A 14,596-nucleotide genomic window follows, 5' to 3' on the forward strand; every position below is an offset into this window, starting at 1 on the left:
GGACCCCAGTTACTTCAGCCTGTGGGACGCAGATCTCCTCAAGAACCCCTTGGTCTCTCACAGACACATCCCTCCAAGTGCCTTCCCTCAGAGGGGCTGAATTGTAGGGAACCAAAGAAACCAAATCTAGTTCACATTAGGCTGATCTGTCATATCTAGTCAGGATCCGTCCATCCCACCAATACCCTCACCCTGACTTTCCCCTCACCTTCCTGCCCTGGACACTCCACCCAAGGAAGACAGACCAGGCTCTGGACACTGGTCTGGGCTCTCTCAGCACCTTCTTCTTCCACAGGCACCTTGGCCTTGAGCACTCCAATGGCCATGAGGCCGAACAGGTCTCCAGAGGAGAGCACTGAGGGAGATGCCAGGAGAACAGAGCGGAAGCCCACGGTGAGAGGTAGAGGCAGCAAACCTGGGCTCTAAGCCAGCTCTATAGGAAGGACATGGCGCTGGTTCCTGAAGCACCACAGACTGGTTGCCTGGGCAGCTGAGTGAACTCCCCTGTGACTGTACACAGGATGGGAATGCCTGGTCCTGTCTGAGATGGTGGGGTGGAGTGGGAAAAAACAGGACACTAGCTTCGTCAACTGCTCTGTGTCCAGGGAGAGTTAGGGAAATGCTCAGTGTTTGTTCAGGTAAGCGGGACACAGTCGGGAAGGAAAGTCTTCATCCCTGTCTCACACAGACCATCCAGTAGCTTCAGGCTACTCCCTGCACAAAAGGTGGAGGAGAAGGCTCAGCTCTAAGGTCTGACTTAGATTAGTAAATCACTGATGAAATCTATTATTTTCCTTAGGCCAAAGATGCTTTCAAAGACATCTCTGTATACTTCTCCAAGGAAGAATGGGAAGAGATGGGAGAATGGGAAAAAATCCGATATAGGAATGTGAAAAGAAACTATGAAGCGCTGATTGTTATAGGTAACAGGAAGTGCTGGGCTCCTGTGAGCCTGGGAAACATGAAGCAGGTCTTCACCCTCAGTGTTCACTTGGCCCGCTCTTAGGTGGCTTCATCTGCTCACAGTTCCCTTTTGTGTGGAGACTAAGCTGGAGGAAATGTTTACCAGTTCTGCACCAAAGGGAGGTTGACCCTGCAGTGCAGAGCTCACCTCTTGCCTTGTTCTAGATTCCCCCAGCCCATCCTACTGATTCCCTGACTTTGTGACACTTCCCATTGCTTCTGTGCTTTGTTTCTCCTTCTTAGGACAAATGTTTTGCTTCTTTCCAGGTTTCAGAGCCACTCGACCAACTTTCATGCATCACCGCAGGCAGGTCATCAAGCCCCAGGTAGATGACACTGAGGATTCTGATGAAGAATGGACACCAAGGCAGCAAGGTGAGAGCCCAGGAGGATGTGGAGGTGTCCTCCTGAAACCAGCCTAGACTTAGGTCTCAACTACGTCTCAGCCATTAGCAAGGAAAACATAATTTTCAGCATTCCAAAGAGGCTGTGGCTGAATATTGACATTAGCCTGAATGAAGGTGAATGTATAGGTTTTCCAGTGTAATTCTCAAAAGTTTTATGGTTAAAATTTATCATTCTTTTAAAAAAGACTATCTTGATAAACATTCTTAGTGAAACGCAGTTAAACAAACCTTAGAAATAAATTCACCAAACAGATTAATACTAATCTCATTGGTTATTGGATTAAATCTCTTCAAAGAGGAAATGATTAACATATTATATCAAGATACATTATTTATGTATGTATATAAAACAAAACCTGTGATCTTCTTACCCTAAGGTTAAACTAATTCTTTATTTTGATTCTGGGAAAGGGTTGGAGAGAACTATTTATTCTCCATGATCTTTCCCACATTTCACTGACCAGAGATGGCATCAGGTAAATAAAATGAAGTGCAGTTATTATAAAATAGAAGTGAGCAGCTCACTTCCTCTTCTGCTTCTCAAAGAGTTTAGAAGAGTTAATGTGCCTAGACTGGAGAAAACAATTTAGATAGTTCTATGATTCTCCATCTATGGATTTCTGTTCTCCCAGATTTTTAAAAATTATTTATTTAGTTTTGACTGCACTGGGTCTTTGTTGCTGTGAACGGACTTTCTCTGGTTGCGGTGAGTGTCTTCTCACTGCAGAGCACATGCAGGCTCTGTAGCTTGTGACACACAGGCTTAGCTGCCCCACAGAAAGTGGCATCTCCCTGGACCAGCCATCGAACCTGTGTCCTCTGCATTGGCAGGCAGATTCTCATCCACTGAGCACAGGGAAGTCCCTCTGTTCCCTGAGGTTATAAAAATTAGTGAAAGGGACATGAAAAACAAACACTTGGTTGTCTGCAAAGGTTTTGACATAAGGAGAGATTCTTCACAGGGAATACATACGCCTCGGTTCACCATACACCTGCACGTCCTTATTTACCTTTTTAACAATTTCTAAGTGTATGGCACACTGTTGCTAACTATGTGCACGTTAGTGTCAGTGGCCACAGTGCTAATCGCTCAGTCATGTCTGACTCTGCGTACCCATAGACTGTAGCCCACCAGGCTCCTCTGTCCATGGGATTCTCTAGGCAAGAATCCTGGAGTGGGTTGCCATCTCCTGCTCCAGGTGATCTTCCCAACCCAGGAACTGGGCCTGCATCTGTTGCATCTCCTGCATTGCAGGTGGATTTTTTACCGCTGAGCCACCGGGGATATATATACACATTGCTGTACCACAAATCTGTAGAAATGTTACATCTTGCGTGAGTGAAGCCCTAACCCACTGAGTAACAATTCTCCAATCCTTCCTCCTCACAGCCCTTGGCAACCACGATTTTATTTTCTGTTTCCATGGATTTGATTACTTTAGATGCCTCATAGAAGTGGAATCGGGCAATATTTGTCTTTTTTGATTGGTTCATTTCACTTAGTAAAATATCATCAAGGCCCATCCATGATGTAGCATATGACAGAATTCTTTTTTAAGGCTTCAAAGCATTCTGTTGTGTGCATGTGGATATAAGAGCTATAATATATATCTTATATATAATCTTTATCTTTTATCCACCAATGAACATTTAGGTTGCTTACACATCTTGCCCATTGGGAATAATGCAGAAAGGACCATACATGTGCGCACTATTTATTCAATAACTTGCTTTCAATTTTTTATGGAAATACACTTTTGAGTGGGATTGCTAGACCATACAGCAGTTCTAATTTTCTGTGGAAACTCCATACTGTTTTCTAGAAAGCTTGGAACATTTTACATTGCCAACAATAGTGTATAAGTGTTCCAATTTCTCCATATCCTTACCAAGCTTGCTATTGTCTTCTTATACATATTGCCCATCACAGAAGGTTTCAATTTGTATTTCCCTATTGATTAGTAATATTGAGCATCTTTTCATATGTTTGTTGGCCATTTGTGTATTTTCTCTGGAGAAATGTCTATTCAATTCCTTCTCTCACTGTTAGTCAGCTCAGACTGCCATAACAAAGCAGACTGCATTCCTTAAACCAGAGAAATTTGTTTTCTTCCAATGCTGGAGTGTGGAAATTTGATATCAAGGTGCCATCATGGTCAATCAGGGTCTCTTCCTGGCTTATAGGTAGCCTATTTCATACTGGTGTATGCTTAGTAACCCCTTATCAGATGCATATTTTACAAATATTTTCTACCATCCTGTAGGTGGCCTTTTCAACTCTGTTCAGTGTCCTTTGCTGCACAGAGGTTTTAAGATTACTCTCATTTGTCTATTTTTACTTTGTTACTAATACTTGTGCACTTGGCACAATATCTAAGAAATCATTGCTATTTCAGTGTCGTGAAGCTTCACCCTTGTTTTCTTCTAAGAGTCTTATCAAGTCTTGCATTTAGGTCTTTAATCCATTCTGAATTGATTTTTCTTCAAGATGTAAGATGTTCATTATTTTGCATATGGTTATTTTGTTTCCCCAGCACCATTCATTATAGGGATTAAAATTTCCCCATTATCCTGACACCCTAGATGAAGATCATTAGACCATGTATCCAAGAGTTTATTTCTGGCTGTCTATACTGTTCCATTGATTGACATATCTGTCTTTATGCCAGCCAGCTTCCTCAGTGGCTCATCAGGTGAAGAATTTGCCCTCAGTGCAGGGGACACTGGAGATGCAGGTTCAATCCATGGTTTAAGACGACCCCCTGGAGAAGGAAATTGCAACACTGTCCAGTGTTCTTGCCTGAGATATCCCCTGGACAGAGGAGCCTGGTGGGCTACAGTCCAAAAGGTCACAAAAAGTCAAGAAGATTGAGTGACTAAGCATACATTTTTTGCTAAATCTACACTCTTTTGGTTCCTGTACCTTTGTAGTATGTTCGGAAATCAGAGGCTTCCAGCTTTGCTGTTCTTTCTAAGATTGCTTTGCCTATTTGGGGTGCTCTGAGATTCTGTGTTAACTGTTGGATGGATTTTTATAATTGAAAAAAATTCCATTGCGATTTTAATAGGAATTGCATTGAATCTTTAAATTGCTTTGGGTAGTATGAACAGCTTAATAATATTAAGCCTCTAAATCCATAAACATGAGACATCTATTTATTTACATCAGATTCTTTTCAGCAGTATTTTGTAGTTTTCAACATATAAGTCTCTCATCTCCTTAAGTTTACTCCTAATTACTTCATTCTTTTCAATGCTATTATAAATAAGATCATTTGTCCAGTGGCTAAGACTCCACACTCCCAATGCAGAGAACTTGGGTTCAGTCCCTAGTCAGGGAACTAGATCCCACATGCCGCAACAAAGACCTGGCACAAACAAATAAATAAAAATAAATATATTGTTTTTTAATTTAGCTGTTCAGTATAGCTTTAAAAAAATAAAAAATAAATAGGATTGTTTTCTTATTTTCCTTTGTAGAATGATCATTCTTCATGCATGGAAAGATATTTGAATGTTGATTTTGTACCATGCAACTTTCTGTGCAGGATTTTTGTGTGTGTGGATTTAAAGATATTTCTGCACATAAAACCATGCCCCTGTGAACAGACATAATTTTACTTCTTTCTTTCCAAATGGAAGCCTTTTGTTTCCATTTCTAACCTAAAGCCCTGGCTAGGAGTTCTAATATTATGGTGAACAGAAATGTAGATATCAGGCATCCTTGCCTTTTCTCCTTGATCGTAGAAGTTTTCAGGTTTTCACTGATGACTAGGATGTTAGAGGTAGACTTTCAATATATGACCTTTATTATATTGCATTAACTTCCTCGTATTTCTACATTGATGAGTGCTTTTGACATGAAATACTAGTAAATTTATTAGATACTTTATGAACATCAGATGAGGCACGGATGAAGTTTCATATTTTTTTTTTTTATTTTTAAGATAAGTATGTCATGCTCCCAGTGGAACCATAGGAATTGATGATACAGAAATCATTTCCATTCCTCCTTTGCTAATCATTGTCTTTGTCACTCTCTGGCTTAGATTTATGTGTCCCTAATTAGAATACCCAGAGTTTGGAAACATTTCCCAACCAAAACACTGATTCTCATCACTTTTTAGGTAAACCTTCTTCGATGGCCTTCAGAGTGGAGCACAGTAAACACCAGAAGGTGAGTATTTCCCAAATCCTGTTGCCAAAATGTCCTCCTCATGGATCCAGTCACAGGTGAGAATAGGAGAAAACACAGAGATCCTGGAGACGGCTGCCTTCCTGCCCTGGATCTTTAGCACACTGTCTGATACCATCACCACCTTTACAGTTAGTAAGAACAACAGCAGTAGTAGGCTGTTCTGTTGCTACATTATTTTCATAATATTTCAGACTTTAAGCATTTTATGTGAATAAACTTGCTTAAACCTTAAATCAATCCTATAGTACCTATAAGTAGGTATATAGCTATCAGCATTATAGATCACAAAACTGAGATAAAAAAAAAAAATGATTGATTATATGCCCAAGATCACCGTATCACTGGTAGTGCAATCTAAAGCAAAGGACTTTTTCTAAACTACTTAAAAAATGATTAAAGCTTCCATGGTTCTATGAAGCTTATTCATACATCTTTATATCATTCATCTGAGATATGTTTTCAACCTCAGTTTTTTGGTGCTGTGCTAGGGAGGGATATGCTAAGACATCTGACTAAGGGAAGCTTAAGGACATGCTGGGCAGTTTGTAGAGTGGACAGTCCAAGATGAAGAAGGAGACAGGATCCCTACCTCAGGGCCTCCCACTCCAATAAGATGAAGCAACTCGCAACCCTGAGAAGCCTCAGGTTTATGACTGAAAAGCAACAAATAAGAAAATAACAGAAGGACTTCACATAGATTACCCACTTTTGAGTAGAAACTCATCATCTGGGCATCATGTCAAATGCTCATTCTTGCAGGAGGAGTAACAGCTCCTTTTCTGAGCTCTAATAGGCAACTCTCCTGTTTGGAATCATGTGTTTAACCTGCCCCTGTGTTGTGAGCTTTGAGAGCCTACCCACCCGCATTCATTCTCAGAAGTCCAGGCCCAGCTCAAAGCCCCTGAGGGCCCCCTGAATGTTTTGTGAATGAGTGACTCCACATTTAAGCATTCATCTAGGAGTAGAAAGGTCAAAGAATGCTGAAGATAGTGTCTGTGAGCTAGACTTCAAATATAGATGCAGTATAGGGAATAAATTGATACCAGGGATGTACGCTCATGTTCTTACTGTATTAAATAGCTCACACAACAATTTGGTGAAGGTTATTAAATTTCATGTCCACTATAATATTAAGAATTAGCCTGTATACCAATTAATGGATCAGGAAACTGAGCAGAACCAGCTAGTCATACAGCCTTGTTCAAGGAGAACTGATGTGACCAGATACTTTAATTCCAAACATTGTCTCTAGGACATGGCAACCTGCAACTTTCATCTCATTTTCTTTATTGTCTAAATGTGTATCTGCCGATCATCTTTTCTCCTCTTAATCTCACTGATTTGTCACCTTATTTTCCAGATGTGGTTTGTCCCCTCTGTAATTTTTCATACTTCCTTGTCCATCAAAGGGCCACTAATTAATATAAACCCCCCAGATCTCTCTACCAGCCCTTACCCTTCTCTTTCCCTGACCTCCAGCTATTCTCACTGCCTTGCTCTCATTTTTATGCAGAAAGTTGAAGGGGAAGAACCTTAAGATATGAATTCTAATTTTGATGCACTATCCATCCAGGTCCTTTTGTTACACTCCAATGTTCAGACCCCTCTCCCCCTCCCCAAATCAGATATTTCCAAGAACTGTCAAAGTATTAACTAAAGTCATGCATGTGAAAACATTTCATAAAGTCCTAAAGACTAAAGAACTGCATGTTGTCTTTTACTCACATAGAAGAGAATGTCCAGGGCACCATTAAGTAAGGAATCTAGTTTGAAGGAATTGCCGGGAACAGCAAAGTCACTGAAGACAAGTGGCTCCAAGCAGGCTCAGAAACCAGTGCCCCATCACAGAAAAGCAAGGACCCCTGGACAGCACCCCAGACAAAAAGTCGGTTAGAGAAAATTTGGGGAGTTCTTCTAATTAGTTCCTCTAATCCCTGTAGAATAACTAATAAGTATGGCCTAGGTGTGTGGCATGGACTTTGGGTAGGCGGGGTTTAAGCTGGACTGATCTGAGACATGAAGTTAGCACTGGGGCCTTGGGAAAATCTTATACATTTTCTGAGGTCCTGATTGCTATCTGTAAAGTGAAGATAAGGATACATAACTCATACAGTGCTTGAAAGTCTTACATTAAATGCAAAAGTCTTACACCTACAAGTAGTTCAATAAATCCAGCTGTGATGATGGGAACCGAGCTTTGTTAGTGTTTATGCCCAGACCTCTGCTCAATGCCTTACATGTCATGTGCCCTTATCATATATTTTCTGAGTAGATGTGTCGGTGAACTTTTTCCTAAGTAGGAAGGTTCAGAAGTTAAACCTACTAACGGGAAGTGCAGGAAGCTATCACTGAATAGGGCATCTGTGGTCAGTGGAGCCTCAGTCTCCTGAACCTGTAGTTAAAGGGAGAGGAAACACAGTATAGAGTAGGGACTCCCTGGGGGTGAAGTGGTTAAGGCTCCACACTTCCACTGCAGGAGGTGGGGGTTCCATTCCTGGTCAGGGAACTAAGATCCCACAAGCCATGCAGTGTGGCCAAGAAATAAATAATGTAACATTAAAGCATAAAACTACAAAAGTAAAAGTTTGAAAAATACATGTAAGAATGTTTTAACAAAGTGTATAGATGGACAGGTAGGAGATCTCACATTTCCTGATAAAACAGGGACTAACTCCCCAGACCCCACCAGCCTTGCTTAGCTTCTGTTCTCCATCTTAGAACTCAGAGGAAAGGAGACTGGGGTGAAGAGGTACAGTCTACAAGAAAGAAAGGGCCACGTGTACCAAGAGGTCAGCGAGCCCCAGGATGACGACTGCCTCTGTGAGTGACCCCGCTGGCCCACTCACGGAGAAGGGGCTATGAGGCCTTGGTCCACTAACCTCACCTCACCATTTGGTCCCCCGGCCATCCCCTTCCTCTATGACTTGGGGTGCAGGGTCGAGGCCCAATGCAATGAGTGCCCCAGTTCTTTCTGAAGGGCATTGCGACCAGCAACATCACTATACCTCCTCTCATCCCTGTTCTCACCTCCAGATTGTGAGGAGTGTCAGAACTTCTTCATCGACAGCTGTGCTGCCCATGGGCCCCCAACCTTTGTAAAGGACTGTGCAGTGGAAAAGGGGCATGCCAACTGCTCAGCCCTCACGCTGACCCCTGGGTTAAGCATCATACTGTCGGGCATCCCTGACGCTGGGCTTGGAGTGTGGAACGAGGCGTCCGATCTGCCGCTGGGCCTGCACTTTGGCCCCTACGAGGGCCAGATCACAGACGATGAAGAGGCCGCCAACAGTGGATACGCCTGGCAGGTGAGAAGCACCTGTTTCCCAGTCCTCTGGCCTCTAATCGCTTCTATGTGTTGGGGGGTACTTCATATCTACATGCGAGGGCGCAGATTGAGATACCATGATCGGCAATGACACAGTCAGCCCTGTGTACTGTGTGCCCTGGGCGTGAACACAGGACTTCCATCTAAAGGTCAGAGGAGAGGTGGGATCACATTGTACAGACACTCAGGATGTCTATCTAAAGGTGAGAGGAGAGGTGGGAACACAGTCTACAGACACTCAGGACCTCTATCTAAAGATCAGAAGAGAGGTGGGACCACAGTGTACAGACACTCAGGACCTCTATCTAAAGGTCAGAGGAGAGGTGGGACCACAGTGTACAGACACACAGGACCTTTATCTAAAGATCAGAGGAGAGGTGGGAACACAGTGTAGAGACACTCAGGACTTCCATCTAAAGGTCAGAGGAGAGGTGGGAACACAGTATACAGACACTCAGGACTTCCATCTTAAGGTCAGAAGAGAGATAGGAACACCTTGGTACACACTCACAGGACTTCTATCTAAAGATCAGAGGACAGCTGGGAACACCTTGGTTCACACTCACAGGACCTCTATCAAAAGGTCAGAAGAGAGGTGGGACCACCGTGTACACACACTCAGGACCTCTATCTAAAGGTCGGAGGAGAGGTGGGACCACCGTGTACACACACACAGGACCTCTATCTAAAGGTCAGAGGAGAGGTGGGACCACAGTGTACAGACACACAGAAGTGACTCCTCCCTTGTGGAGCCCTTGCCTTCAATGAACCAAGAGAATCAGACTTGGAATAATGAGTAAGGGGCTTACCGTGTGGTCCGACTGGCAGGTGAATCCATGCAGGCTGAAAAGCACCAATGACTGCACAGGGAAATAGCTCTTCTATTGCTTCCTACCAAAAAAAAAAAGAAAAGAAAAGAAAGAGGAAAGCTTGTAACTCTTTCTTTGACACTCAGATCACCAAAGGGAGGAACTGCTACGAGTATGTGGATGGAAAGGACACGTCTTGGGCCAACTGGGTGAGGTGAGTGCAGTGAGTCTCCATTGTGTAGACATTGAGACTCCCTCCATCCCACGCCCCTTTCCTTCTCAACCCGGCTCCCTCCACAGCTTTCACATCTTCCTTCCTCTTTTCCCTCCATATCATGCTCTTTCATTTCAAAAGACACTAGAAAGAAGGAAATAAAAATATGGCATGTGCCGTCAAGATACAAGTCTATATGCTGAACAAAACTAGTGGACTTGAAAGCAACTTGAGGAGTCTAGATTCACCAGGGACACTTTAACTCACTTAATGGACACTTACCACACACTTTATGTTTCAGTTTAGACAATGAACTTCGTTACTGAAGCAGATCACACAACCCATGTCCTTTTGGAGAACATACTGCAGACAGACATTAGCCAATTGATTTTAGGAACAGTAACCTTTTTTTTTCTATCTTTGAGTAACTGCACAGCGCCAGGATAACCTAACACAGGAGACCTTGACTCTTTGTGGGCAACAACATCCTCAGGCTTGGTTCCAGTGAGAAGTGGGCCCTGAGGCCTCAGAAGAAATGAGGGGCAGCATGGCCCTGAGCAGGGCAATTCTCTGAGGGCCTCTCCTTTCATCAGGGCAGGCAAACAGTGAACAAACTATTACTGTTTCTTGTCTCAAGCTATATCAGTGCTCTCTCCAAGTTTCCGCGGAAGAGGGTGGGCAAGCGAATAGGACCCTGGATACACGTGGGGAGATGGGAGAACGCTCGAGAGAGAAGCCAGGCTGGGGTGAGTGCTGAGGGCTGCGTGTTAGCCAAGGAGCACCAAGTCCTGTGGATGAAAGAGAACTTAATTCAGAGTTTAGAGGAGCTGGAGGTCACCAGTCTCATGGACAGTCCAGGTGGAGACGAGTCTGGAACTGGGCTCTAGAAAAATGGCTAATTAGGTAAGGAGAGAAAAGCATGGGAATTCACATAGCCTGGTCGAAGGTGTGAACAGAAGGTCCACATGAGGGGTGGCCTCAGAGGTGGAAGGCAAGGAGCTGGGCATGGTCGGAGAGTGGAGGGCACTCATCACCTGAGGTTTCTTTCCTTTTCCCGGCCTCGCCCCCAGGTATGTGAACTGTGCCCGGGACGACGAGGAGCAGAACCTGGTGGCCTTCCAGTATCACGGGCAGATCTTCTACCGAACCTGCCAGGTGGTCAGGCCGGGCTGTGAGCTGCTGGTCTGGTACGGGGACGAGTATGGTCAGGACCTTGGCATCAAGCGGGACAGCCGGGGGAAGAGTGAGCTCGCCACCGGGAGAGGTGAGTGTCAGCCCTCTTCCAGCACCCGACCCCATCCTGGGAGCCTCCGTCGTCCGATTTTGAAGCAGAGGACAATCCAGTGTAAAGCCAGTAGAGTTGCAATAAAAATGCCTCAGAATTTGATTCTTTTCATATGATTGTTAGGAAAAATTTTTATATTAAAAATGTTAGTTCTAATTTTTAATATTTCATGCAAAATAATATGTAACATCACCTTCTGCTGAAAGGCTTAGAAGCAAAAAGCAAGTTTTCTAGCACCTACCAGCTCTCTGCCCTTTACCTCTTTCTTCCTTAATTCCTCCCATTTCTTTTTATTTTTTTTAACTAAAATAAAGACATTTTATTTTAAAATATTTATAGGACAAAGATATTTAAAGAGTCACACTAGGAAATTTATAAATGACATCTGCCAATTTAAAGAAAGTAAATGGAATTCCTTAGTCATCAGTATTTCATTTATTTATTTATTTCATTTACTTTTATTAGTTGGAGGCTAATTACTTTGCAATATTGTAGTGGTTTTTGTCATACATTGACATGAATTAGCCATGGATTTACATTTATTCCCCATCCCGATCCCCCCTCCCACCTCCCTCTCTACACGATCCCTCTGGGTCTTCCCAGTGCACCCGGCCCTAACACTTGTCTCATGCATCCAGCCTGGGCTGGTGATCTCTTTCATCCAAGACAATATACATATTTTGATGCTGTTCTCTTGAAACATCCCACCCTCGCCTTCTCCCACAGAGTCCAAAATTCTGTTCTGTACATCTGTGTCTCTTTTTCTGCTTTGCATATAGGGTTATCATTACCATCTCTCTAAATTCCATATATATGTGTTAGTATGCTCTAATGGTCTTTATCTTTCTGGCTTACTTCACTCTGTATAATGGGCTCCAGTTTCATCCATCTCATTAGAACTGATTCAGATGAATTCTTTTTAATGGTTGAGTAATATTCCATGGTGTATATGCCCCACAGCTTCCTTATCCATTCGTCTGCTGATGGGCATCTAGGTTGCTTCCATGCCCTGGCTACTATAAACAGTGCTGCGATGAACATTGGGGTGCACACATGTGCAGTGATGTGCATTCAGATACTGTTCCAGTTTCTTGTCATGTGAGTTCACACTCTGGGCCAGACAGGGCTCCACGCACCAAAACAGACAGAACCACTGCCCTGGGTCAGCAGGGGCTTCATACCAGACAGGGGCTGGTGCTCTGAGGAAAACCAGGGCAGGGAACGTACCTCGGTTCTGCGAGAACAGAGGGTGGGGTGTGGTGCAGGACGGTGCGACAGGGTCTGTGCAGAGATAACACCCGTGGGGAAGGATTCCAGGCAGGGGAGCAGCCAGTGCCTCAGACCCAGGGCCGGGAACTGAGGCCATGCCAGGGGTCGCGGGAGGAAGCACAGAGGGAGAGGAAGGAGGCTGGATGGGACACGAAAGCTTCAGGGCCTGTGTCCACGTGCAGTCCCCCTGGGTGACACAGAACAACCGCGCGGCTTTCAGCTGCAAGCGGCATGTTCTCTGTGCTAAGACGATGCTTTGGTTCATTTTTGGGAAGAGACAGCAGCGGGGAGTCCCCTCAGAGATTAGTTCATTGCCAGACATGAGGGGAGAGTGGGCTGGCTGAAGATGCTCGGGAGTGAGAGTGTGAAAAGTCTGGCTGGAGATGCATTTTTAAATAGGGCTTCCTAATGCATGTTAAATGGACTAAGCCTGAATGAAATAAATAAGGTATGGATACTGGTGAGGCTTGAGAAAGGATATGCCTTTATTTTATGATTTATGGGAAACTGAGAGAGGAGCAATTTATGAACCAGTTTGGGCCGCAGGAGCCAGAGATCGGTGGTCAGTGGGACCTGGGCCGCTCGGTCTCATCCAGTCTCAAACCCACTTCCTGCGGAGATCGGCACAAAGGCTGCTCTTTGAACAAGGAGCCACAAAGTCAGATTTACTCACACCTGATCTAACCACCCCCTGTGCTGCCTCCCATATGTAGAGAGCTCCAGGCCAGGAGCCCCTAACTTAATAGGCCCTTTCCCCTCACAGGGAGCCACTCAGGAGATTCCACCTAAGTCATCGAGTCTTAATCCTCAGTAGGGTAAATATCTGTGGCCACTGTGACGTGACTTTTCCGATACTTACACGCAGGGAAAGTCCCTGCAGATCCACCTCTCAGGAGAGATGCTGCCTCTGATACTGCCATAAGGTCCCTATCTGGGTGATATGTAGAAAAGGCCCTTGACAACAACTTCCTGGATTTCTGTAGATGTAGAGAATAAGAGTGGAATGGAAAAGTGGACTGTAAAGACACTTGATGGGAGACAAATTGTGTACTGTCAACACTTAGATGATTATTGGGGAGGGCCTGACCATGGCAAACCAGCTACCTGACCAAAAGCTTCCTCTTTCAGCAGAACCGAAGCCCAAGATCCACCCATGTGCCTTCTGCTCTCTGGCCTTCTCCAGTCAGGAATTCCTCAGCCAACACACCCAATGCAGTCACCCCTCTCAGACCCTCCTGAGACCATCTGAAAGAGATCTCCTCCAACCAGAGGATCCCTGCCCAGGCAATCAAAATCAGCGATATTCAGATCCACACAGCCCAAGCGACAAACCTGAGGGTCAGGAGGCCAAGGACAGGCCCCAACCTTTGCTGAAAAGCATAAGGCTGAAGAGGATATCAAAGGCCTCTTCCTACTCAACCGGAGGACAAATAGGGGGTTCTGGGGTGCATGAGAGAATGAAAGACGAGCCCAGCACAAGCCAGAAACTGAATCCAGAGGACACAGGCCCATTGCTCACAGGGGTAGGGGTCTCGGGGATTATGAGAGTCATGTACGGAGAGTGTGGGCAAGGCTCCAAGGACAGGTCAAGTCTCAGCACACACGAGAGGACACACACAGGGGAGAAGCCCTATGTTTGTGGGGAGTGTGGGCGAAGCTTCAGTCAGAAGTCCGACCTCATCAGACGCCAGAGGACACACACAGGGGAGAAGCCCTATGTTTGCGGGGAGTGTGGGCGAAGCTTCAGGCAGAAGTCAGCCCTCATCAGACACCAGAGGACACACACAGGGGTGAAGCCCTATGTTTGCGGGGAGTGTGGGCATAGCTTCAGTCGGAATTCCCTCCTCATCAGACACCAGAGGACACACACAGGGGAGAAGCCCTATGTTTGCAGGGAGTGTGGGCGAAGCTTCAGTCAGAAGACCAATCTCATCTCACACAAGAGGACACACACAGGGGAGAAGCCCTATGTTCGCGGGGAGTGTGGGCAAAGCTTCAGTCAGAAGACCCATCTCATCAGACACCAGAGGACACACACAGGGTAGAAGCCCTATGTTTGTAGGGAGTGTGAGTGAGTCATGACCAAAATACCACACCTTAGCCACAGGAGGATTACTGCAGCCACC

General features: G+C 44.9%; 1 protein-coding gene across 1 annotated transcript in view; it reads left to right on the forward strand.

The window, feature by feature from the left end:
• The first annotated feature begins 324 nt into the window (after positions 1-324).
• The window catches only part of LOC133073833 (histone-lysine N-methyltransferase PRDM9-like), a 65,297-nt gene continuing 51,025 nt past the window's right edge, over positions 325-14,596 (forward strand). The window contains exons 1-10 of the mRNA XM_061167828.1: positions 325-400; positions 807-923; positions 1,231-1,338; positions 5,498-5,547; positions 7,301-7,457; positions 8,287-8,388; positions 8,602-8,873; positions 9,849-9,916; positions 10,987-11,180; positions 13,602-14,248. Of these exons, the coding sequence (XP_061023811.1) occupies positions 325-400; positions 807-923; positions 1,231-1,338; positions 5,498-5,547; positions 7,301-7,457; positions 8,287-8,388; positions 8,602-8,873; positions 9,849-9,916; positions 10,987-11,180; positions 13,602-14,248 (1,791 nt within the window). The remainder of the gene's footprint in view (positions 401-806; positions 924-1,230; positions 1,339-5,497; positions 5,548-7,300; positions 7,458-8,286; positions 8,389-8,601; positions 8,874-9,848; positions 9,917-10,986; positions 11,181-13,601; positions 14,249-14,596) is intronic.

Source organism: Dama dama, chromosome 19 (genome assembly GCF_033118175.1).
Source record: "Dama dama isolate Ldn47 chromosome 19, ASM3311817v1, whole genome shotgun sequence".
Classification (NCBI taxonomy): Eukaryota; Metazoa; Chordata; class Mammalia; order Artiodactyla; family Cervidae; genus Dama; species Dama dama.